General features: G+C 46.4%; 1 protein-coding gene across 2 annotated transcripts in view; it reads left to right on the top strand.

Moving 5' to 3' along the window:
* TRMT6 (tRNA methyltransferase 6 non-catalytic subunit) overlaps nucleotides 1-24647 on the top strand; it is a 206652-nt gene that overhangs the window by 83437 nt on the left and 98568 nt on the right. For both annotated transcript variants that reach the window (XM_085612633.1, XM_085612634.1), the window contains exon 7: nucleotides 1685-2049. In XM_085612633.1, coding sequence (XP_085468759.1) covers nucleotides 1685-2049 — 365 coding nt within the window. The remainder of the gene's footprint in view (nucleotides 1-1684; nucleotides 2050-24647) is intronic.

The raw sequence follows: 24647 nt of genomic DNA, 5'->3' as shown, positions 1-24647 counted from the left end.
CGGGGAAATCCTCACACGGAGCCGGGAGGGGGTATCACGGGGAAATCCTCACACAGCAAAAGAAAGGATAATTCACTTCCTCGGGGCCACCAAGAGGTTCCCCCCTTACTGACGGGGAAACTTCTTCCTTCGTCGACGGAGGGCACTCCCCCTCCTCAGAGGCAGAACCTCCTCCTCACCGGTCACCTGACTGGAAGGCTACGTTGTCGGCCGGCCCACTGCTCCTGCTGCTCCAAACCCGGAACAGCGCGTCTGGTGTGGGCGCGGCCTCAGCTCTCGTACAACCAGGGGGCGGCGCTCCCGGCCCTTCTCAGGTGACTCGGGCAGCAGCTTCACGGCCGCTCCGCTTGCACTTCCTGACTATGGGTTTCTTCAGCACTACAGTTGCGTCGCTCTCTCTCTCTCGCCTGCCACACGCCCGGGACCGACCCCTCTCCTCAGGCCACTCACTGACGGCAACTACGGCTGAAGATCAGCAGGTAACTTCTTGACCTGGCCAAAGGGTGGCGGCCAGGGTTCGAAGGCAGAACTCGTGGAGGGAGGGGAGGTTGAAGTAAAATGGTGCCGGTCCTCTCACAGCACCGTGGCTGAAGCTGACGGGACTCTCGGGGCATGGACACACACCTCTTTCCCCTGTGTCTGCGAAGGTGGCAATCCCAGGCGACAGCGGAGTTGTAAGTCGATAGCCCCTGGCAATGGCCCTCTCCCAGAGCTAAGAGGTCAGGGGTACACTCCTCATGGAGACCTCTAAAGATACGAATGTCTCAACAGTCACTGGCGGCGCTCAGGGACCGGTCACAAGGTTGGGGGTGATGTCATGGACAAGGAAAACCGTGCAGACCCCGGGACCTGTCACTCCCTGTCCAGCGCAACCACCTCCCCACTCAAGTGCCTTACTCCTGACTAACTAGCCGCCCAGCTCTATTCTAAAATGGCCGCCCTCCTGTCACCTCTATTTATCACCTTGGGCCTAACTTGCCAGAGGGGCCCAGAAGGTTCCGGAACCTCTCATGGCAGTCATGGTCCAGGTGCTGAGGTGACAGTTGGAACCACCATTTTGTGAATCCAACCTCCCTTATCTAGTTTCCTCAGTGGAGCACCTTGCGCCTCTCCCTCAGGTAGTGAGGATGAGGCGCCCAGAACCTCTACATCAACACCCCAAAAAGTTGGTAGTAGACAGAAAAAAAGAATGAGAAGGGGAAGGGACAAAACAAAAAAAATAATAAAATGAGGAGGGAACTGCCAAAGGGCTGACAGGTCTAATATAATTTTTTTTTTAGATGCGCACGCATATATATTTGTCTCATTTACCCGCTATATACTTACCATTTTGTGGTGAAGGCATTGCGTGGTAAAGACATTTGTTGTAATGTAACACAACCTCCTGCACAGTCTGTTAGGAATTAACTTGTTGTACCTGTTAAAATGAATTAATTTTTCTGTACCAGATGTGTGTATTTTTGCAGATATCAATAGTATTTCCAAGTAATCTGATGCTGACTATAGTAAATGTAACTTACATTTTCGAATTGACCAATACAGGAGAAGATCAAGATTTATTCCAAAATGAGACAAGCATTTATCTTTGAATAATTATTGTGATTAATTATTAATTATTGAGAATTGCTTAAAACCCATGCAATAAAGCCAGTAATGTCCTTTTTTTTTTGTTTAAATCTTTCAGGTTTTGGGTCAGTTATTCAAATGTATCAGGGTGGTGAGCCTGGTAGAGCAGCCACAGATTGTTTTGGCTTTCCAAAATCGTTCCTTGGCATGCTTCATGAGTTTCCATTAGCAAAAGTGCATTCTCTACTGTCTGGAAAGTTTTACTCTGAAATAACACCTGAAGATACACAGGACTGTCTCCAAACAGATGAAAAATCCAATGGCTCCTTTACTGAAAAAGAGGATACACCTAATGAAGTGGAAAATGTTATTTCTGATCGGGTTTTGGAGTGCAACCAGTCGGAGGAACAACAGATAATAGAAATGTCTAGTGGAGCATTAAGGAACAACAAAGAAAATGAAAATAAAGAGAGAAAGCAGCAGGTAACCTTGAAGTTTTTTATATTGTGTTTCTAATTTCATTTAATGCAGATCAATACATTGCTGTGCAAGGCTTCTTTTCGAGTATCTTTACTTCTTAGCGTGGTCCACACAAGGCAAGTTGATTGAAGTTGTCAGTGGTTCACATCTGCTTTCAGTTGCAATACAAAGACAACTGACTATGCAACGGGGAAATCCAATGGACGTTTACAGTTTATCTGTAGCGATTCCAAATGAAGACATCCATTTTCATGTTTGCACCATAGCATAACTCATAAGTGTCCAGCCCTCGTTTTATCTGAATGAATAATCTGAATATTACTAGTTTCATGTTATATCCCCACCTAATAAACTTTAACCAATGCAGTACATCAGAAGAGAAAATTCAAATTGGGCAAATATTTAAAAACTCGAGGACCTTTCTATGAAATCATCACGTCTAGTTTAAGTAGATGAGAGACTGTCCATGTCATCAAATTAAGTTATGAAATTGCTGCAGCAAGTACTGTCTAACGTGCTGGCAGCAGCAAACTAGCAAAGAATCTGTAACATCAAAGGATCACAAAGTACACCGGGGTAGAGGTGTCAGCATGTTACATTCTTTATTAGTAGATGAAAGATCTCATCCAGCAGTCTCCTGGTATCACTTCCCAGCTTCTCCACACACCACATTCCGTGTCACATCTACACGTCACATCTACATGTAAGATCAGATGAGACAAGTGTGAGCAGGTAGAATTTATGCTGATGAATTTGTGCAAAATACCGGGAGATCGGAATCTAGATTCGTTCTAGAAGCATGCAGACCTATCGCTGATCGCCAGCAGGTTACTCATAAAGATTTACTCTCCTGCTTGTTGCAGTACGACAAAAACGCCCGAGCAATCAAGGGCTTCTCCATCAGCTGTGGCCCCCGTGGCCCTGAATTTTCCGCTCTCAATCCTTTTGCACAGGCTGTACTTCCGATCTCCTGGTATTTTGCACAAATTCATCAGCATAAAATCTACCTGCTCACACTTGTCTCGTCCTGATGATCTTACATTCATAAGATCGAACCGCCGTCGACCTTAACAACCAAAACTCCATTACTGCAACTAATTAATTTGGAGTTTTGTATAGTGTTGTTATCAATGCGATGTAAATTTTAATATCACAAACACCCCTCACTTCACGCACTTTCACTTTCTGTGTGAACACCAGAACTATTATAAAGCAATTACACTATGATACTCCGTTTATGCTGTTAAGTGGGATGTCATACCAAACCTTGTGTCCCAACATATATTGCTTAACCAGTCCCGCCTGGACTTCATTGCTTTGTTCTACCTGACTAACGCTGCCCAAAAATAATTTAGTAGCCTAGGCCACACGATGACCCAAGCGGCCTCCTTTTGACCTGTGTTTTTTCCACATTGGTATTTTACATCGCAGAAACCTAGCTGTGAAGCAGTGGCGCGTGCACTGCACATTACATGAGGAGTTGGGAGATAATTTGCAAGATAGTGTACATCAAGTGGGGATTACTCAAATATATTTTACACACATTACAGTCACATTTCTAGGGACAAGGAGATTAAGTGATTTGCAGAGAATCACACAATGTTGAGTCTACTGTCTAAGCCTGGATTTGAACCTGGGTCCCCTGGTTCCAAAGACGGGCGCTCAAACGCTAGGTTATTGCCCCCCCCCCCCCTCTTTCTAAGGGCACTATTCAATTTAGCCAGTATTGTTTTTATATTTTATTTTAAACCATGTAACAATAGGATAAAATGCTTAGTGGGAAGATCCTAAAGAGTGTTTTACATCTTTTTTTGCCATTTTACTCTTGCATCCTCCATAATTGTGCATAAAGTGCCATCTTCAAGTCATATTGTTAAAGCAGAACTTTAAAATACTGCCTTATCTTATCACACTAGTGTATCCTGGCTAAGTAGTATAATTTTCCACTCAAAAATTGATTTTATGACTTCTGCTGCTGTTTTTCTGCATTTGATTGTTTTTTTTTATTTTGTATTTATTTCTCAGTTTTTGGGACTTTGTTTCTCTTTGGATGTGTAGATTCTTTGTTCATTACAATGGAAAGAAGACAAGTAAAGATAGATGCTCTCACTGAGACAAAAAAATGCATCCAGTACCAGAAGATAAAGGCCAGGGGCCTCCAGGAATGGCAGGCAATATATATTGTACCAGAGGGATTGAATGGCATTGAGCTACACCATCTGCTGACTCTGTGGCTGACACTAGTCCCACATTTCTTTCCTCTCTTAATGTTACGGCACAGTTTTAACTCTGTCTTGTCATCTTTTGGTTCAACCAGCACGTTAACTGAACATGTCCTTGCTGAGCCCTTGTCCGCCCCTTGCTGTCTATCTACAGTGGATGTGGGAAGCATCACCTCCTTGGACAAGAGTCTTGGCAGCATTTCTGGGATCCGTCACCAGAGCTCTCATTGTCCCATTTCTCCTTAGAGGCTTAATCATTGTTTTGGCATTGGGGTGTTTAGGACCATTTGGTTTAGTTATTTTTTTAGCATCCCTTAGAACCGAGGTAGCACGTTACGGGCATTATGCTCAGGGGTGGGAGGCAATTTAATTGAAGATTAAGACTTTAGTTCTGTTCTTTAGGGATTAAAATTATGATGGTGGCTGATAATTTACTCTTTTGTGCGTATGAGGAATTTACTCTTTTGTGCGTATGAGGAAATGATGTAGACAATTGGTAGGGATATGATGTGATCTAAAGCCTTCGTTAAGATACAAGATGCTTACTAATACAATACTCCACACCCTGTCTTTTGTAGACATTTACCTAATACGTCCCGGCAATACTATACGCTGACGACACTGTTTTAATGGTAAGGACGCCCAGTGCTTTACGGATTTATGTTGAGTCCTTTGTCTCATTCTTTGATGGCTAATAACATGTCAACAAATTATTGGAATATCGCACATAATGGCATGTGGCCCAGGCAGGAGAAATGTCATCCCTAAGGATTAAAGATCTGTCTCTTAGGTCTGTGAAGAATTTTAGTTCCCTTGGTGTTATTTGTGACTCAACAGGCACTTGGCAGCCCCAGGTTAATGCTGCTTGCATGAAACTTGGCAGGGTGGGTGGTTCTCTATTCATTCTCTTTCAGAATTTCCCCCTATATCAGGATCTATAACCTGTTGTGCGTTCCTACATCCACATATGGATCTGGGGAATGGGGGTTTTCACAACGCATCCCCTATACAAGTGTAAGAACATAGGATTTGCAGGCAGATCTCGAATCTTCCACTGACTACCTCCCATTTTTTTGCATTCACAATTACATTTGTAATGTGTCCCTGATTTAGTAAATATGGCCCGCTCCTGCTCTAGGTTAGTGTGTGGTCAAACACTGAGGCAGGTTTAAAAACAAAACCAGCATTTACAATGCAACCGTCTCGGCATTGTTAAAGTTAGAGCTATTGGCATTGCTCATGACAATGCAGTTTTTTAAAATGTTTTAAAAACAAAAAACATAAGCAAAAATAATGTCATGAGCAATGCCAATAGCTCTAACTTTACCAATGCCGAGACCATTGCATTGTAAATGCTTGTTAAGAGAAGAAATGGGTTAGATGAGTCTTGATAGACAGCAAGTATCAGACCTACAGGCCTGGAATTTCGGTGACACCAGGAGGGAAGCAGGGGACGGGTCCAGCCCTCCCCGAAATCAGCAGGAGATGCAGCCCAGTTCAATGCTGGGATCCAACGCGGCAGTAGGCTCAGGGACCAGGGCCAGCATGTAGTCCTTCCCAGTTATTTATGTTAAGTAGCTGAGCCAGTCCTTCTCGGATCTGCACCACGAAGGGTGGGTCGGACGGTGTCCTTCCTTGACCTCCTCAGAGGGTGGGTCCTGTACTTCACCGGACTCCGAGGGGCAGCCGGATGTCCAGCGTGGGGCACTCTGAGGTTACAGAGATTGCCACGAAAGCCGGCCTTGGGCACCACTTGCGAGAAGCCCAAAGTTCTGGACACAGCCGTGTGTGTGTGCTTGGCTGGAGCCGAGGCTGCAGTGTGAGGTGAAGTAACTGGAAGCTCTCTCTCCTTTATAACAGCGCTGTGCTTGAGGAGGGCGGGGCAAGCGCAGCCTTCGAGCCGATACCTAAAAAGGCCCCGTGCCATAATACAAAGGCGATAAATGTGATAAATTTAGTGGTTGTGAATTTTACTTCACTGCTCCACTGTATAAGCAAAGAACGAATGTTACACAAAACACCAAAAATAACCACAACCAAACCCCTCAAAGAAAAATGAAACAGACCACCACCAACACTCAACCCACCAGGTCTGAATATTCCACATCAGCTGAAATCCGCCATTAGTGCGGCTCTGCAGCAGAGCCTATTCCAACCTCCTGAGCTGGTTATCTACCACCGGCGCTCAACCCACCATGCGATCTTAAAGTCCAAAGCGGACTGAGAGACGATCGGAGCCCTGCGTAGTTCCGCCCTGGGTAGCCCCGCCCCACGCAGCACAGACACTGCCCTGGCTGGTGTGCGCGGCGGCAGCTGCTCTGGAAAGCCCCGCTGGCCTTAGTCCACACAGGACTCCGCCTGGCACCGCGCCCGCTCACAACAAAGCAAACATGCACAGCTCTGCCCTTCCAGGCGGCAGATGGAGACCGGTAACACTGGCGAAAAAGGCCGCGTTGTCAGTTTGAAAATCAACACGTCGCGCGGTCCAAAAGTGCGAAAAATAAAAAGGGACGCGAGTCTTCTAGCAAACTGTGAAATTTGAGCAGGCGGACGCTGCGCCACGTGCTCCCCGAGTAAGACACATGCACGCTTCCAGAGAGTGGAAAGCAAGCGGTAAATACAATCATGCACAAATACCATTGTCAGAGATATTTTTGTGTTGTAGTTAAGTGCCTGCCATTGATTGCTACCGTAGAGCACTGGAACCCCAACTGGAGGCGGATGGGTTCCACGGTGAAGCAACAGGGAAACACATTTCAAGGTTCAGCTGGAAAACACAGCCATAAGTATCTGACAAGGCACAGGGCCCCTCCCCAAACCCTGAAAGTGTGGGGGTCTGACTGCCACTGCATTTGAATGTGTCGCATTGAACCGGAGCAGTGGTCATGTACTGGGCTCGCGCACACGAGAAGGAAAACATTAAATCCTTCCTTACACCCGAAACAACAAAAGGCTCAAAGTTACAAACATGTACTCTCCGGTATGTACAATTCTCGCACCAGCTCCCACGTGATTTAGAGTTCGACCAGCAAAGAATGAGAATAGCATGGGGTGGGGGGGGGGGTCAAAACAGGCTGCAGGGAGCTACAACAGAAACACTGGTCTCGAGCACACCACTGCCTTTCTCCGAGGCGAAGCAGAATTGCCTCGGAGAAACGCAGCGTCGTTTTCGGGGGCGTGTTTTGCTGTTATCTCCTCCAGCCATTGGCTGGAGGAGATAATTAGACTTTCTGCAAAAAACACTCCCCCCCCCCCCCCCGATCCGAAAAGGACGGGGCCTGATCGGAGTGACGGGACCTCTTCTCCAATGGCTGGCCAGCATTGAAGAGGCCAGCCAATGGAGAACAGGGGAGAAGAGGGGCGGGTTCAAGCCCCTCTTCTCCAAGTCATTAAATCTCCGACTTCCGGTTCTGCCTTCGGCAGACCGGCGGTCCTCGACCTAAAAAGCTATTTCAGATTGCCTCAGCTTAGACGAGGGTCTTTTAATCCACGAGTAAAGTGTGTCCGTAACTCCTTTACTGATATTGGTCTCCCTGAAAAGTTTTCTGCCCCGGATACTTTAAGAAAATCTGGCTGGTGACGTCCCGTCATGAAGAGTTCTGTCTCTCCCAAAGAATGGGGGAGGTTTTCAGCAATCACTCTATTCGTAAATATCTTATTTTGCTAGCAACAGGAGACACTGCATTTTATTTATATTTGGAACCCTCATGGTCGGGAAGGTCTCTTCTTTTTAGATTTAGGGCACACTGTTTGGCGTCTTTTGTGTTTTTCTAACTGGGCAAAGTTCTGGGGCAGTAGTACATCGACCTGTCCTTGTGATGGGTCGGCTGAGCAATCTTTGCTACCTTTTTATGGTTTTTTTTGGCACATTTTATCGACTATTCTTTTTATGCTGTCTCAAACATATTTTGAAACCACTTGCCCTCAAGAAATGCTGAAATGCCTTTAAGTATCTTTAGTTTTTAGGCATTTCTTATGTTTGCTGTAGTGTTTACGGTTTCCTAAAAATGTCCGTAAGCATTAGGAAAAAAGGGGAAGGATAATGGCAGATTATCAGCATAGTATAGGGAGTTACTGCTTTAATATTGGCGTTGGTGTCTCACAGCTGTGTTAATGCACTTTACTGCAGAGGTTTTTTTTATTGTACAGAGATGTTTTTACCTGATCTGTATTCGTTTGTATTGTATTTTATTCCTGTGATGAATTGTATTGTGCTCTTTTATGATTTTTTTTCATAAAATCAAATCTATTGAATTACTTAATACAAAGTATTCCTTGTTGAACTTCCTAACACCATTTCAAAACTAAAACCTGCCAATAATTTTTTCTGATGCCAGTGAACCTAGCAAAATCTATACATACACCTTCACTACACTGGTTCAACCTTATCAAGGCTTTTATTCCCACATGGGTGGGTTTGCAGACTTCTTAAAGGTTTAACTAGTATCTCCTTTATTAAAAACTACTGCAGTTTCTAGCAACAGTAACAATTTACACGCGGTCTACTTTTCCCTGTGCCAGGTTGCTTGGAAGTTATCAGCAATCAACTAAAATAGTTTGTCAATGATAGCAATCTGAAGTACGATCTGCTTTTAGAGGAGAATGCAGCACTAAAATAGCCATCCTGCAAATCAGTGATGTGCTGCAAATCCTGGATAATGATTGTAATATATTGGGTTATTAGTTGTGAAGTATGTGAGTCCTTCACAAGTAATGGGTCCCCAATTTTCTTTTTACTGTGAGCCAAGTACTCCATTGTAGCACTTCCTCTCTCAGCATAGCAGAGAAGTTGGAGGCACTCGGGAGAGTTGGTGTGGGCTAATAATCGCGGCTCACTGGTATGCAACACAAACACTCAATCAATTATTGTCCAGTAAGTGCTTTTCTTTTAAAAAGGAATAGCACTTTTATTACACATAAACTACTAAATACTATTTATTGACTTCGCCGTTTTTGCGACGTCACCCCCAAACCTTTTTGGCTTCACTCCTCTTAGTTTTGCTGCATTTGTTTTTTTTGGCTTTTAGGATTCTGCACACTTTACCACTGCTAACCAGTGCTAAAGTGCTTGTGCTCTTTCCTTTAAACATGGAAAATTGGCTTATTCCCAGTTGGCATATTAAATTTACTTCTAAGCCCCTAGTAAAGTGGTTCTACATGTAACCAGGGCATGTAAATTAAATGCTTCTAGCGAGCCTACCGCGCTTATTGTGCCACTCACTTAAGTAGCACTTTAAACGTTTCTCAGGCTTCCATTGCAGCCAGTGTGTGCAGTTTTCAACTGCCATGTCGACCTTTTGCCAGGCCCAAACCTTCCTTTTGAATGCTTGTAAGTCACCCCTAGGGTAAGCCCTGGCTACCCGGAGGGCACGGTGCAAAGCAAGACATGTACTTCTTAGTTTTACATATCCTGGTAGTGAAACTCTTAAATGTGTTTTTTACTTCTGCAAAGCCTACTTGTTACATAGGATAACAGCTACCTTATTACATTTAGTAAGTGTTAATTTCCAAATGGGAGAAGGTAACTCGTTTGTTTGGTGCCTTTGGAATTGTAATGAAAAATCCTAACCTTCGGTGAAGTCAGATTTTGAATTTCTATTTTGAAAATGTCACTTTTAGGAAGTTGAGATTAACTAGATCAAAAATGTTCTCGACAGAGTGCGCACTACCTGATACACTCGAAGATGAGTGTGTATCAACAAATCTTAATGCTACTATTCATAAAAAGGAAACCGCATTGAATAACATTTTCTACTCATTTACACAAAAAATGAATCTCAATGAACGACGAGATGTATCCATCATACTGTGGTACTTCTTGTCAGACTTTTTATTTTCACATGAGGTGTAGATCCACATCAAAATTTAAGCGTCAAAGTCGATTCAAAGGAACATAAATCACGTAGATAGGCTCATTCACCAATCTCAATGCATTTCAGGTGTATCCTGCACCTTTCGGCAGGGGAATCTACAAGCAAATATATCCAATTTTAACATGATAATACATAGCTTTAAACATATGCATAACACAGTAATAGACCCATACTGCCGGGAACGGTTCATAGAATTCAACATGAAATAAACGGATCAATAGATTGCAGTGTAAGTTAGTAAAGCGATACTGTAGTGACACAACCGGAGAGAGGTAATTGAAAACAGATAAAGAGAATAGAAAATGAAGATGCCAAGTCCGCCAGAACACCTTCCAACGTGTAGGACTACTCCCAAAGCTATCCTGGTGTGATCTACCAAAAAAATTCAAGTGACTAGTGGAGAGAAGTTCAAAAAAGTATATGAAATACCTTACTAAAAACCACCTTGAATCTAAAGCAGACTCAGGTGAAATAACTGGCTCACGGAGGAGTAATGCCAGTGGAATCGGCTGCGAAAACTCTGGGGTGAAAATAACACAAGTTCATAATGTGCCGTGGAGTCAACAAAAACGTGTAAAAGTAACGACAGGAAGAAACTCACCAGGCGTCCAAAAGACGCCGAGAGACAATCCGAGTACTTCCGGGTAGAGAAAGATGCACAACGTGCCGGGCTGAACGTGATTCTGTCAATAATGCATATCATAAGTATCCACGGTATGCGATACCTGGCCCCATCTATCCTATCTATCCCCAAATGAACAAGCATTGGCATAGCCAATAGGTCTCGCCTTTGGGACCTTATAAGTGTTTAGCCATAGCTATTGGCACATGTGGAGGATGGTTGCACTTGAGGCAAAAGCGCACGTGAAGCATCAGGCACGCTCATGGCATTGCGCTATATTGATGCATCCCTCGAAGCGCTAAGCAGGTACCCTTCACAAGTAAACAACTGAGGTTGGATGTCATGAGGTAATTGAGGGGGTGGGCGTGGACGACCCCAGCACTGCAGGTTGTGCTACACTGACATAGTGAGACTGCCTAATGCTCATTGTCACCGAAATATTTAGTGCCTGAGCGGTTCGTACTTATTATCATCTTTTTAGCGCGTTAATGTATCATTCGTTAATGTATCATTTGTGGGAACTTTTAACGGATCCTCAAGCGGACAGTAAACCTGCAGAAACCCACACGCATCCCCAAGTACAGCGTGGTCTGTTGGGAGCCAAATTATTTATGTTACACTTCGTACTACATTTGTCTCTTTATGCGCACTACATATAATACGTGTGACTGTAAGCCAAATCAGTGTATCAACCTTGGAAGGATGGATGACTGGTTTGGCCTTGCCCAGATTTGAACTTGCAGCAGGTGTCAGCTGAGAGCGGTTAACTCGCTGATCCCTCTTGCCTTCTGTGTGGTTTAAAGAAATGAATTAGAAGCCTTGTCAGGGGTAGTAAGTGCTATATAAATGCAAATACACTACAATACAATTAATCGCTCCCTATATGGAAAGCAGTGACTGCACCAGTGAGCCTGGTGTAGTTTTCAGGAGTGGCTGGTGATGGTGCACTCTGATCAGACCGGTGCCTGGGCGGCTATTGAACCCCCCCCTTTAATGCTCAGGTTTCAACACGGAAGCCGAAGGGGGACGGGTGGGGGGGGGGGTAAACTAACTCGTGGTTACTACTATCAGTAAGATGGCATTAGCCTGTAATTACCTGCGGCTGTTGGCGGGGTTCCCTGCTGGGAGAGGCAGATGTAGCGCTTACAGAAGGCACGCTGGTGACATTGCGCTATATTGATGCATCCCTCGAGGCGCTAAGGAGGTACCCATCCCAAGAGCAGCAGGGTCTGCGTGAAAAGTAAACAACTGAGGTTGGATGTCATGAGGTAATTGAGGGGGTGGGCGTGGACGACCCCAGCACTGCAGGTTGTGCTACACTGACATAGTGAGACTGCCTAATGGCAAGCAACTCCCACGAACAAACAAGCAGGAAGTGGGATAAGGGAGGGGGGTAGGGCACGTCGCGCGCACTAAGTCGGAGAGAGGCACGCAGGCTGGCAAATGGTGTGCACTTTCGCGGCTGCTTTGATGTTCTCAGTGGCCGCGCGGCTCACTGAGAACATCAAAGTGGCCGCGAAAGTGATCACAAAGTGTGACAGTGCCAGGCTTTATCTTTGTGCAAGAGGCTGCCACCAAGTATTTAGAGGATGTGAACGGGTAAAGGATGCCTGAGGTCGAGGTAGGAATCCCTTGCTTAAGGACTGGTAGAGACGATATAGAGACGATATCAAAGTGAACGCTCAGAGGGACTGTGACCACATGTAATTGAGATGGTGCAGATGGAGTAGGATTTGCCCACACAAGGGACATGGTTTAAGTGGTAGAGCTATCAAGAGAGAAACAGATATTGGGTAAAACGTGGCAGGGAGAGAGACAGGAATGGAAAGAGAGAGGGGAATACCAACAAAGGGAAGAAAGTGACAGTCGGTAAAGTGAAACAAGCAGGAAGTGGGATACGGGAGGGGGTAGGGCACGTTGCGCGCACTAAGGCGGAGAGAGGCACGCAGGCTGGCAAATGGTGTGCACTTTCACAGCCGCTTTGATGTTCTCAGTGGCTCCACGGCTCACTGAGAACATCAAAGCGGACGCAAAAGTGATCAGCAGGCTGACAAATGGTGCGCGCGCCTGGCGCACATGCACTGTAGATGGAGGCCTGAAAAAGCCACTAGTTAGCACTTCCAAAACCCGCTTACGCACTGGCTCAGGCGAGACCTAAAAATGGCTCACCGAAGTCTCTTCCAAACCGGACTGCAACATTGATCAATCCCTCGGTAAACACCAAAGTGTGGCTGACTGCCAAACATGCGTCTCACGAACCGCAGATTGCTGTTCTAAATATCACGCCTAACGTGAATCACGTGGTGTTGATACTAAACAGAAGCGTAGGACAAGCCTGTTTAAAACCCTGCAAGTAAAGGCGGCCATGTTGGAGGAATGAAAGAACAAGCATTGAAAATGCAATAGGTCTCGCCCTCATTAAGTTAAAGCAATTCTGTTTGTAATTAGGTGGCTTTTTAGCTTTGCTTTTATTAGTGTTTTTCAAACTTTCATGTACATAACCTGTATATGTATGCATGTATTTATATTTGTATTTGTATAGAAATGCAGATGTGTACATATGTTTGTGTGTGGACGTGTGTGGACGTGTGTGTGTGTGTGTGTGTGGGGACGTGTGGGGACGTGTGTGGACAAAGGCCAGCATGGCCGAAACGCGTTTGTCTGCCCTTGAAGCGGAATAAAAAGGAACTTGAAATATCATCGAGAGTGTGCGCCACGTTTTTGTGTCCTTGACGGGAAACGTTTGAAGAAATATATATATATACACACATATATAAATGCATATATATGTGTGCGGGTAGAGAGAGAGAGGTAGTAGTAGTAGAGGTAGTAGTAGTAGAGAGTGAGTAGTAGAGAGTACACATATACGACAGACATGCCACACCACTTACATTACACGTCAAGCATAAACCCCACACAGGTACATAAACCACTGATAAAGACCAAAACCACACACCCAACAAACGCCCACAGACAGACACACAGCTCATGCACAGGTTCGAGGCATGTGGGCTGCTGAATTCATATCTGTGCATAGATCGCCGCCTAGTGTTGGGTCCGGATGTTTGCACGTTGTTGTCCTGGAAGAGTCTTCGAAGTATCCTTGGATAGGTGACTCCTCCCCTGGACTACAGTGCGCATGGGCATCCACTCCATCCTCAGATTGTTTTTTTCCGCCATTGGGTTCGGATGTGCTATCTTAACTCAAGTTAGAAAAAACTTTGTCGAGGCCAAAAGGCCTTTAGTTCGCGTCGGTACTGTTCACTCGATCGGTTTCAACTCTACCTGTTAGCTTACTAACTGTTAGAACCGACTTTTCGCTTTTTACCTGACCATCGACGACACCGACGATGGAGTCGAGGACACCATTCAAGAGGTGCCCGGTATGCAATGCGAAATATCCCCATATCGACGTCCATCCGGTGTGCAACAAATGCTTGTCGCCGGACCACGACGAATCGACATGCATGGCCTGTGCCCGGTTCCGTTCCAAGAAGACTCTACGAAATCGACGAGCGGCGAGACTCGAAGCGCAGCACGCGGCACCGGCCCCGGCAGACATCTTCAACGCCGAAGATGTCGAAGAATTGGAAATCCTACCCTCCAGTCCCGTTTCCGAACATGACTCCGGTTCGGACGACGTCGACGAATCACTCTTTCGCAGAGATGAAGACAACACCGAGGTAGGAGACTGCGATCAGGCCTTAGGGGCCGAAGAGAGTAGCTCCAATGACGAGCAAGGCCTACCCGTTCAGACTGAAGAGAGCCCAGTGCCACAGTCTATGGCTCCGGTCGAGGGATCGCCTTCGGGCCTTACCCGAGACCTATCCCGCAGTTCTTCGGCCCCGCCCTCGGGCCCGGCCTCGGACATTCAGCGGCAGCCATTATTACCTAAACCGGCTGGTTTCCCTTCTACCAAACCGAAACCGAAAGCTGCACTGGTTCAAATGAAACCGAAACCGAAAGTGGCGCAAGTCGGATCGAGGCCTTCCACACCTTCGACGCCAGCGACACGCGTCGGCACCGAGCGCACCAAACGAGACTTCGGTGCCGAACTTGAAGCGGCCGACGTCGGAGTCGGCATACGGAAAAAGGCCCTCGGTGCCATCAAACCTGCTCGGCTCGCGGCGCCGACGCCATCGACTCCTAAACCAAAGGTCACACTGCCTGCTGCGTCTCACGTCGCTTCCACGGCAACACCAAAGCCTCATGCATCGAAAACGTCGAAGGCCATTCCCGCCCCTCGACTCGATGACCCACCGGCGCCGAAAGTCCACGGCCGCCTCTACAGACCTGGTCGGCGCTAAGGCCTCGAAAGCGCTCCAAGTGCGAACCGTTGCAGCACAAAGCAGCAAAACCAAAACGGTCCTCCAGGACACATCGGGCTCCGGCCCAATAAAAGCTCAAGCAGCCTCTTCGGCGCCAGCCAACATAACTTTTGGCCTGCCGCCATCCACGGTCCCGAAAATGTTCCAACTCAGGACACAGGTCACCCACACCACGGTTACACCTGCTGAGACGTCTCCATCACATTACATCGACGCCAACACCGGCAGGATGATTGTCCATGAACGGAGGATAACTTCGGAGCCACCTTTGGACCCTTTCAGGATCCCACTAAAAAGAAAGCTGCCCGTGGACTCAGAACCTGTGCTTTGCGAATCTTTCGACTCGCCCTACCAGGATCCACAATCATTCTCTCCCACACACTCCGACACGGATGCGTTGGCACACTACAAAGTCCCTTACCACAGAGACATGGACCCTGATGACCAACAGGACCCTGATCAAACTTGGGGCGACCCTGCAGACCCCAGTGCACCTCTAGATGCACAGGACCCACAACTCTATGGAGCGAAAACATCTCCCACAGAGGACACTGCAGCGTTCAACGCTCTCATTGAACGTGCTGCGAATAATCATGGAGTGCAGCTTCACTCTGACACCGTGGAGGACGACTTCCTTATGGACACTTTCGCTTCCTCGGAAAGGCATGTAAAGACTCTGCCCATGTTGAAAGGGGTCCTCAAACCAGCCAAGGACATCTTCAAGGAACCCACCAGGGCAAGGGTGATAAACCCCAGGATCGACAAAAAATACAGATCAGCACCTGGGGACCCTACTTACATCAGAGGCCAATTACCTCTCGACTCCATTGTCGTTGCGAATGCTCGCAAGAGGGCACACTCGCAAACGACCGGTGACGCTCCTCCCCCGGACAAAGAGTCCAAGGTGTTAGAGACCTCTGGCAAGCGAGTTGCCGCACAGGCTGCCAACATATGGCGCATAGCCAACACTCAAGCGCTCCTCGCCCGCTATGACAGAGCGCACTATGACACGTTGGAACAACTACTCCAACATCTCCCTGACCAGTTCAAAGAAGGTGCAGAAATTCTTATCAGAGAGGGACAGCTACTCACAAATGCTTCCATCAAGTGTGCACTAGATGCCGCAGACACAGCTGCCAGGGCCATAAACACAAGCGTCATGCTGCGACGACATGCCTGGTTGCGAATCTCCGGATTCAAACCGGAGGTGCAAAATAATATACTCAACCAGCCTATCAACCCCGACTATTTATTCGGGCCGGAGGTTGACACCACCCTTGAGAAAATCAAAAAAGACACGGACACTGCAAAGTCCATGGGGGCTCTCCAGACTCAGTCCTTTCGGAGCAGCTCTTTTCGTCGCCCCGGAAATAAAGGAGCAGGTAGAGGACAGGGGTCACAGCAGACATACAACAAGGGCAATACACAAACCACCTACAATAAAAACACCCGGGGTGGATATCGTGGCTCCAGTACAAAGGGCAGAGGACGCGGCTACGGCAACACCAGGTCCTCCCCCAAGAACAAGCAGTGACGCCCTCTCCCTTCCTCCCGACCACGTAACACCTGTCGGGGGAAGGCTACAAAGGTTCCTGTCCACGTGGAACTCCATCACCACGGACAGGTGGGTCAAAGATATTGTCAAATACGGTTACTGTCTAGAGCTAACCTCTACTCCACCCACAATACCACCAAGAAACCGTCCTATGTCCTCAGAGCACTTAACGCTCTTACAGCAGGAGGTGCAAAGTATGCTTCTAAAAGGCGCTATAGAGGTCGTACCCGTCCACGAGCAAGGTACGGGAGTGTACTCCCTCTACTTTTTAATACCAAAAAAGGACGGGTCACTCAGACCTATATTAGACCTGAGACCCCTGAACCGGTACACTCTTTCTGAGCACTTTCACATGCTCACTCTCCAGCAAGTTCTTCCGCTTCTCAAGCAGGGAGACTTCCTGGCCACACTGGACCTCAAGGATGCGTATTTCCACATACCCATTCACCCCTCACACAAAAAATACCTCAGGTTCACTGTTCAGGGACAGCACTATCAATTCAAAGTCCTGCCCTTCAGCGTGACAACAGCACCCAGGGTTTTCACAAAGTGCCTAGCTACTGTGGCGGCACATCTACGGAGGCAGCACATACACGTCTACCCCTACCTGGACGACTGGCTCGTTCAAGCGAAGTCAGCCCAGCAATGTGCCAGCCACATGTCCCGCACCATTCACCTCCTTCACAGTCTGGGATTCTCACTAAATTACCCAAAATCCCACCTCCAGCCCGCACACGTACAACAGTACCTAGGTGCGACTATAGACACTCTGGCAGCCACAGCTCAGCCAAATTTAGTGAGGATCAACAGCATGCAAATGCTGATTTCAAAGTTCAAACCCCAACACTCCCTTCCTGCGCGAGTGTTTATGCAGTTGATAGGCATGATGGCCTCCTGCATTTTCATAGTCCCGCACGCGAGATTACATATGCGCCCGCTTCAGGAGTGCTTAGCACGTCAGTGGAATCAGGCTCAAGGACAGTTGAAAGACCTAGTGTTGGTGAGCGGTCGGGCATACAACTCTCTGCATTGGTGGAATCCACAAAACCTTTGCAAGGGCCGACCGTTCCAAGAGCCTGGCCCACAGATAATACTGACGGCGGATGCGTCTCTCCAGGGATGGGGAGCTCATGTACTCCACTACACAGTGCAGGGACTATGGACGACACAACAGAAGAAGATGCACATCAACCTTCTGGAACTGATGGCAATCTTCCTGGCCATGAAGGCATTCAAAGTACATCTGTGCAACAAGGTCGTGTTGATTCGGACGGACAACATGACCGCAATGTACTACATACAGAAGCAGGGAGGAACACACTCTCCACAGTTGTCTCATCTGGCTCAGAGCATGTGGAAGTGGGCCATTCAGAGGAACATGTTCCTCATGGCGGAACACCTCCCCGGCAAGGACAACCAGATGGCGGATCTGCTCAGCAGACACAGCCACCAGATGCACGAGTGGGAGTTACACCCATCAGTACTCCAACCGTACTTCCAGCAGTGGGGTCATCCAGAGATAGACCTCTTCGCCACAAGCGAAAACGCAAAATGCCAAAGCTTTGCCGCCAGGTTCCCACATCCGCAGTCGCAGGGCAATGCGATATGGATGAACTGGTCCGGCAGATTTGCGTACGCTTTTCCCCCAGCGCCGTTGATACCGCTGGTGGCTCGCAAACTCCGACAACACTCCCTGACACTCGTCCTAGTTGCTCCTACGTGGGCACGCCAGCCATGGTACACCACCTTCCTCGAACTTTCCGTGGTGCCGCATCAAAGGCTGCGGATCAAACCCGCGCATTTGACGCAGAACCATGGAGAGATTCAGCACCCAGATCCGCAACAGCTGAACCTGGCAATCTGGCTCCTGAAGTCCTAGAGTTTGGCTACCTCAACCTGCCACCTGACTGTATGGACATCATCAAGGAGGCCAGGAGACCCACTACAAGAGCTTGCTATGCAGCCAATTGGAAAAGGTTCGTCATTTATTGCGGTAATAATGACGTTAACCCGCTGGACGCATCCATCCAAAACATCATTTGTTACCTCCTACACCTATACCGATGCAATCTGGCGTACACCTCTATACGTGTCCATTTGACCGCAATATCCGCCTATCTGCAAACCAGGCAGCACCTCTCACTATTCAGAGTGCCCGCCATCAAAGCATTCTTGGAAGGACTCAAACGAGTTATTCCTCCAAGCCACCCACCGGCTCCAATGTGGAACCTCAACCTGGTCCTCACACGCCTGATGGGTCCACCCTTTGAACCTCTCCACTCATGCGAGATTCAATTCCTCACCTGGAAAGTAGCTTTCCTGGTAGCGATCACTTCTTTAAGAAGAGTTAGTGAACTCCAGGCACTAACAGTTCAAGAGCCATTTATACAGGTTCATGCCAACAGGGTCGTACTTCGTACCAACCCCAAATTCATGCCCAAGGTAATATCGCAGTTCCACATGAATCAAACTATTGAACTGCCCGTTTTCTTCCAAAACCCACAAACTGTCGCGGAAAGGGCACTCCACACACTAGATGTCAAAAGGGCCCTCATGTATTACATCGACAGGACTAAACCCTTTAGGAAGACAAAACAACTGTTCGTTGCCTTTGCCCCACACCACAAAGGTAACGCCATCTCCAAAGCAGGGATAGCCAGATGGATAGTTAAGTGTATCCAAATTTGTTATCAAAAGGCAAAACGCACATTAACTATTCCCCCACGAGCCCACTCAACACGTAAGTTAGGGGCCTCCATGGCTTTTCTGGGAAATATTCCCCTGCATGATATATGTAGAGCAGCCACCTGGTCCACTACACACACATTTACCAAACACTATTGTGTAGATGTGCAATCAAAACAGCAGGCAGCTGTAGGACAGGCTGTTCTCAAAACCCTTTTTCAGACCGCTGCAGCTGGCACTGGTAGCCGCCGCTAATAGAGGGCACTGCTATATATTCTATGCACAGATATGAATTCAGCAGCCCACATGCCTCGAACTGAATATGCTACTTACCAGTATGCATCTGTTCTTGGCATGTAGGGCTGCTGACATTCATATCGCCCTCCCTCCTCCCCGGCGCCTGTAGCAGCTGCAGCTCTCAGAATTACTGTAAGCATGGTCATCACTTTCTGTATCTACTCCATCACTGCCACAATGGCGAAAAACAATCTGAGGATGGTGTGGATGCCCATGCGCACTGTAGTCCAGGGGAGGAGTCACCTATCCCAGGATACTTCGAAGACTCTTCCAGGACAACAACGTGCAAACATCCGGACCCAACACTAGGCGGTGATCTATGCACAGATATGAATGTCAGCAGCCCTACATGCCAAGAACAGATGCATACTGGTAAGTAGCATATTCAATACTACCATACATACACACAACAGACATTAAACATCAACATAGAAATACAGACCCACCACAAAGACGAGCAATGATGGCAGATGTGCACATCCTCACGCAAACCACACACACCTTCTCCACACACTCACACAGATATGCTTCAGGCACTACAAACACGGGAGACATATAGTCACGCCTGTCTCCTGCCGCATATGTAGTTCCAGTAATCCTGCCATGAACCTTCTGAAGCTGTGGCTGGGGCGGACAGAATGCTGGCAGGGCAAATCCGACCTGCACACCTGTCCTGACAGCACTTTACACCGTTCCCCTTCAGTAACGGCGCATATGTGGATCGAATTAGCGTTCCTATTGACATTTTAATTTGATCTTTATTAGATTTATCACCAGCTGGTTTCAGCTTATGCAGGAATGATGCTGCATGCACAGCCCCAGCTCCCGGCTCGGATTCCTCCCGGCTGCCCTTGTCTCGAGCTCTATCGACCGTTCTGCAGATATATTTCACCTCTGTTAATCTCTCTCCTGTCACCTCAGAGCTGTCTCTGTCGAACTCTGCATCCTGGGAGCTGGTCGTGCTTCATCTCTGCTGTCTGTCGCATTCTGCTCCAATCAAACTCTGAGGTAGTTCTGTGGGCTGTTCACCATCTGCGGATCACACATTCAATCCCCACTAGGACCAACCCAGCTATTCATCCTTCTAAAGCCAACCATACAAGCCCCATTGAGTTTGGGGGGCATTATTAGCCACCTTGACTTCAGCTGTATCATTATTGCAATGTATCCACTATGAGCTCCGGATGCCCTCTTGGTAGCAAAGTTAATCTCTGGGCTCTGAAAGTGTTGTGCCTCCTCCATGTTGCTGACGTCTAGAAGACCCTGCTGACGTCAGCAACATGGAGGAGGCAGAACACTTTCGGAGCCCAGAGATTATCTTTGTTGGGCTGCATGCAGCGGCACTGCGCTGTAGAAGTCCCCTTGCTCTACTAGGAGAGCCTGCACCACAGAGGGCCACCGGCAAGGAGGTACAGCGTGGCCCTAGAAATCAGAAATACAGCTCCTGTTCATGTGTGGTGAAACCCGGGGCACCATAGCTCTCCACTACATTTCCTGGCAAGCGACACTAATACCAAGGAGGCATCCGGAGGCACGGGGGGAGAGGGGGAGGGTGCTTTTAATGGGGGGATGCGGTCCACACAGATAAGGGGAGGGGGGAAGTAAACAGACGCTGCTCAAAGTGGATACATTAAAATAATGGCACAGCTGAGTTCTGAGCAGAGCACTGAAAGGCAGACCATCTGTGCTGTGAAGAGCTCGTGGCTCGGCTCTGCCATTACGTGAGGAGCAGTCCCACAAATAAATAGAAACGGCGCATGGGCGCTGCGCTGAATAGTTTAAAGTAAGCAGTAGAATTCCACATTTTGCGAGGGTGGGGGGGCTGAAGCAGGAGAGGCTGTCCGAGCGGCCATTACAAGCGTGAGGACGGTGCTGCAAATGAGGAAAAAAACTGCTTCGAGTCCTTAAAAGGAAAGAGTGTAAATCCGCCCGTAAACGAACCAATCCCGGTGAGCCGGGATCGAAGGAGACAGGGTGGCAACAAACAGTGAGTGACATGCCTTCAGTGCAGTCATTGCACTGTCTTTGGCATAATTTGTGACGCTAAACGACGCGCACGAATCTCAACTGAAGGCGGAGCTGGGACGAGGCTTTTGGAATCGTATCGATTCCAGAAAAGCCTCGTATGACGAGAGCAGCGCATGCGCTGCTTACGTCAGGCCGAGACCTAAAAAAGTACAAATAACTATAATTCATGTATACGCCAAAACAGAGTGCAGGGAATGCAACGAAAACTCGTGAATTAGTACTCTAGTGTGAAGCAACGTATAACAAGTGACATACCGAGGTAAAAAAACAGTCCTTCACAGACGGGTGGCCGTGTTAAGAGTGGATGGAAAAATATCCTGAATGACTACTAAGTAGGTGCTCATCAAGACCCAATATAGGTGAAGAAAATAGGTAATGGAAAGGGGAAATAAAGATGGAGAAACTACAAAGTGATTATCTAGTTAAAAACAAAGAAATATAATAATGAATGAATCAATGAGTAGTGAGTCGGGAACATACTATATAAACAAAATAACAACATGACTTAAATAATAGTAAAGTAGTGGTGATATCCAAATGTTGAAAGAAGAAATATTATACAATCTCTACCATTCTTTGAAGAACATTTTTCCCCATACAACATTGTATATAACATGGTTGGATGTGAATGTTACCAAAGATATATTAACAAAAATTTTACCCTAAAATATCACAATGTATATCTAGTGCATGAAAATGCATACAAACTGTCCTCTCTATGGAATTCACAGCACATATTGACATTATTAGAAAATTGTGAGAGCTATTAACATCACAATATATTCCTATAGTGAACATGAACAATCAGTGCATGTAAGTGCTTAACCTTGTATACTATTCCAATAGAGCTCGAAATGAAATTACAGAGTATTAGAATATTAAAATATAAATAAAAAAGAGTGAAACTATAATCCTCGAAGTAGTGTGACGGGTATCGCCTTACTCAGTAGAAATGTCTATTGATCATTGTATGAGATTTGCCTTAGCTTACTTGATGTGTTGCCCTACAAGAAACAATAAAGCTCCAGTTTGTCATTTAAGCCCCTAGGACTCATGGTATCTAAATATTTTATCCAAAATGTCTCCCTCTGGGTGATGTATTTTGACATATCTCTATCATTAAGATTCTCAACAACTTCTAGCACAGTGAATCTTAGTTGAGCAATTGTATGATGTGCGTCTACCCAATGGCTTGCTAAAGGCGAACTCAACGTTCTCGTTTTAATTCTACTTTTGTGCTCTGTTATAAGAGTGCGTAAGGATCTCTCCGTCTTACCCACATAATACATGCCACATGGACATCGTATTATGTAGATGAAGTTTTGCGTCTTGCAATTAGCTGTGAAGTGCAGTTTAATGGGTTTACCTGACCAGGGGTGTGAGATAGATAGGTCTGTAATCACGTTGTTGCAATGGGAGCAATCCTTGCATTTCAACATCCCTTTATGTTGATATGTTTCAAGTATTTCTTTCTCTTTGAGGTTGTTGGAGCGTTTCTATGCAATTATAGGACGATCCTTAAAAAGGTTACCAAAATCTGGTTCTGTCTGTAAGAAGTCTCATCTATTAAGGATCCCTTTCTTGATAGCAGGTGATTGGGTTGACAAAATGGACACAAATACTTCTCTGTGGGTTACACACGCTTTTCTAATAGCATAGGTCTAGAGAATTCTTCTAGTCTGGATACTGATGCTTCCGATATTTCATTAGGGTAACCCCTTTCCAAAAAGCCTTGTTTGCAAATTCCAATGTCTCCTTTGCTATCACTGGATTCAATGTAATGCGTTTAATTCTGAGAAATTGGGAGAAAGGAAGATGTATTTTTAAGGAAACCGGATGGAAACTGTCAAATATTAATGTGTTGTTGCAATCGGTGGGTTTTTTAAACACCTTAGTGGTGATTGTGTCTTGTAGCTCAACGTTAACATCCAGATATGATCTAGTTTGCCTGTCCATTGTAAACGTGAACTAGTTCCTCTTTAGCTCCTTGCCACATGATAAATATATCATCAATCTAGCGCCGATATATGATGAGATGATCTGTCCATGATGTATCATTAAGTATGTTTTCTTGTTCAAACTTCATCATGTAGGTGTTTTCATAACTGGGTGCCCCTGCAAAACCCATGGAAGTGCCATTGGTTTGTAGAAAGTATCTGTCCTGCCATTTTAAAGTAACTATGAAATAAACAAAATTGTAAAATTTCCAACAAAGTTTTTTTTATTGGCAGGTATTTCTCCCTGCTGTAGCAGGGCCCATTCGATGGCTTCGATTCCTTCCGCATAGGGTATGGAAGTGTATAAGGAAACAACATCTACAGTTCCTAACCAAATCTCTTTACCAGATAGTAAAATAAGACCACCCAGCAATTTTAGAAAGTGAGTTGTATCTTCCACATAAGTAGGACCTGATTGTACAAATGTTTGTAGAAAAGTGTCTAAAATAGTAGCCTAGAGGTTCATGAATTGAGCTGCACCCTGACACAATGGGACGAAATGGTGGATCTCGAAGACTCTTATGTATTTTGGGCAGCATATATATATATATATATATATATATATATATATATATATATATATATATCTGGCCTGCGTGGGAACTTAGAGTACAAGAAGTCAAGCATTTTGTCGTTGATCCAACCCATATCATTGGCATGAGATAGAATTTTGAAAAGAATAGACTGAAATTCTGGAGTGGGATCCTGTTTAAGTGGTAGATACGTGGATTCATCAGCTAGCATCTCATTAACTTTGGTCTCGTAGAGCATGCGGTCCATGACTACTAAGGCACCACCCTTCTCCGCTGAAGAGAATACTAAAAAATCATTCATTCTCAGAGTTTTCAGCGCCTTTCTATCAGATTAAGTCAGGGGACAGAAGAGATGTTTACAACTGTTTTTTCTGCCTGCGGCCGGTGCTGGTTAATTTTGTGCTTTCCACGACGTCTGCGGGTTTTGTTGTGCCTGGTTGTTGCAATCTGTTTATCAGGCG

Source organism: Triturus cristatus, chromosome 6 (assembly GCF_964204655.1).
Source record: "Triturus cristatus chromosome 6, aTriCri1.1, whole genome shotgun sequence".
Taxonomy (NCBI): Eukaryota; Metazoa; Chordata; class Amphibia; order Caudata; family Salamandridae; genus Triturus; species Triturus cristatus.
Note: the sequence above shows the minus strand (reverse complement) of the source record. Positions and strands in the feature narration are given on the sequence as shown.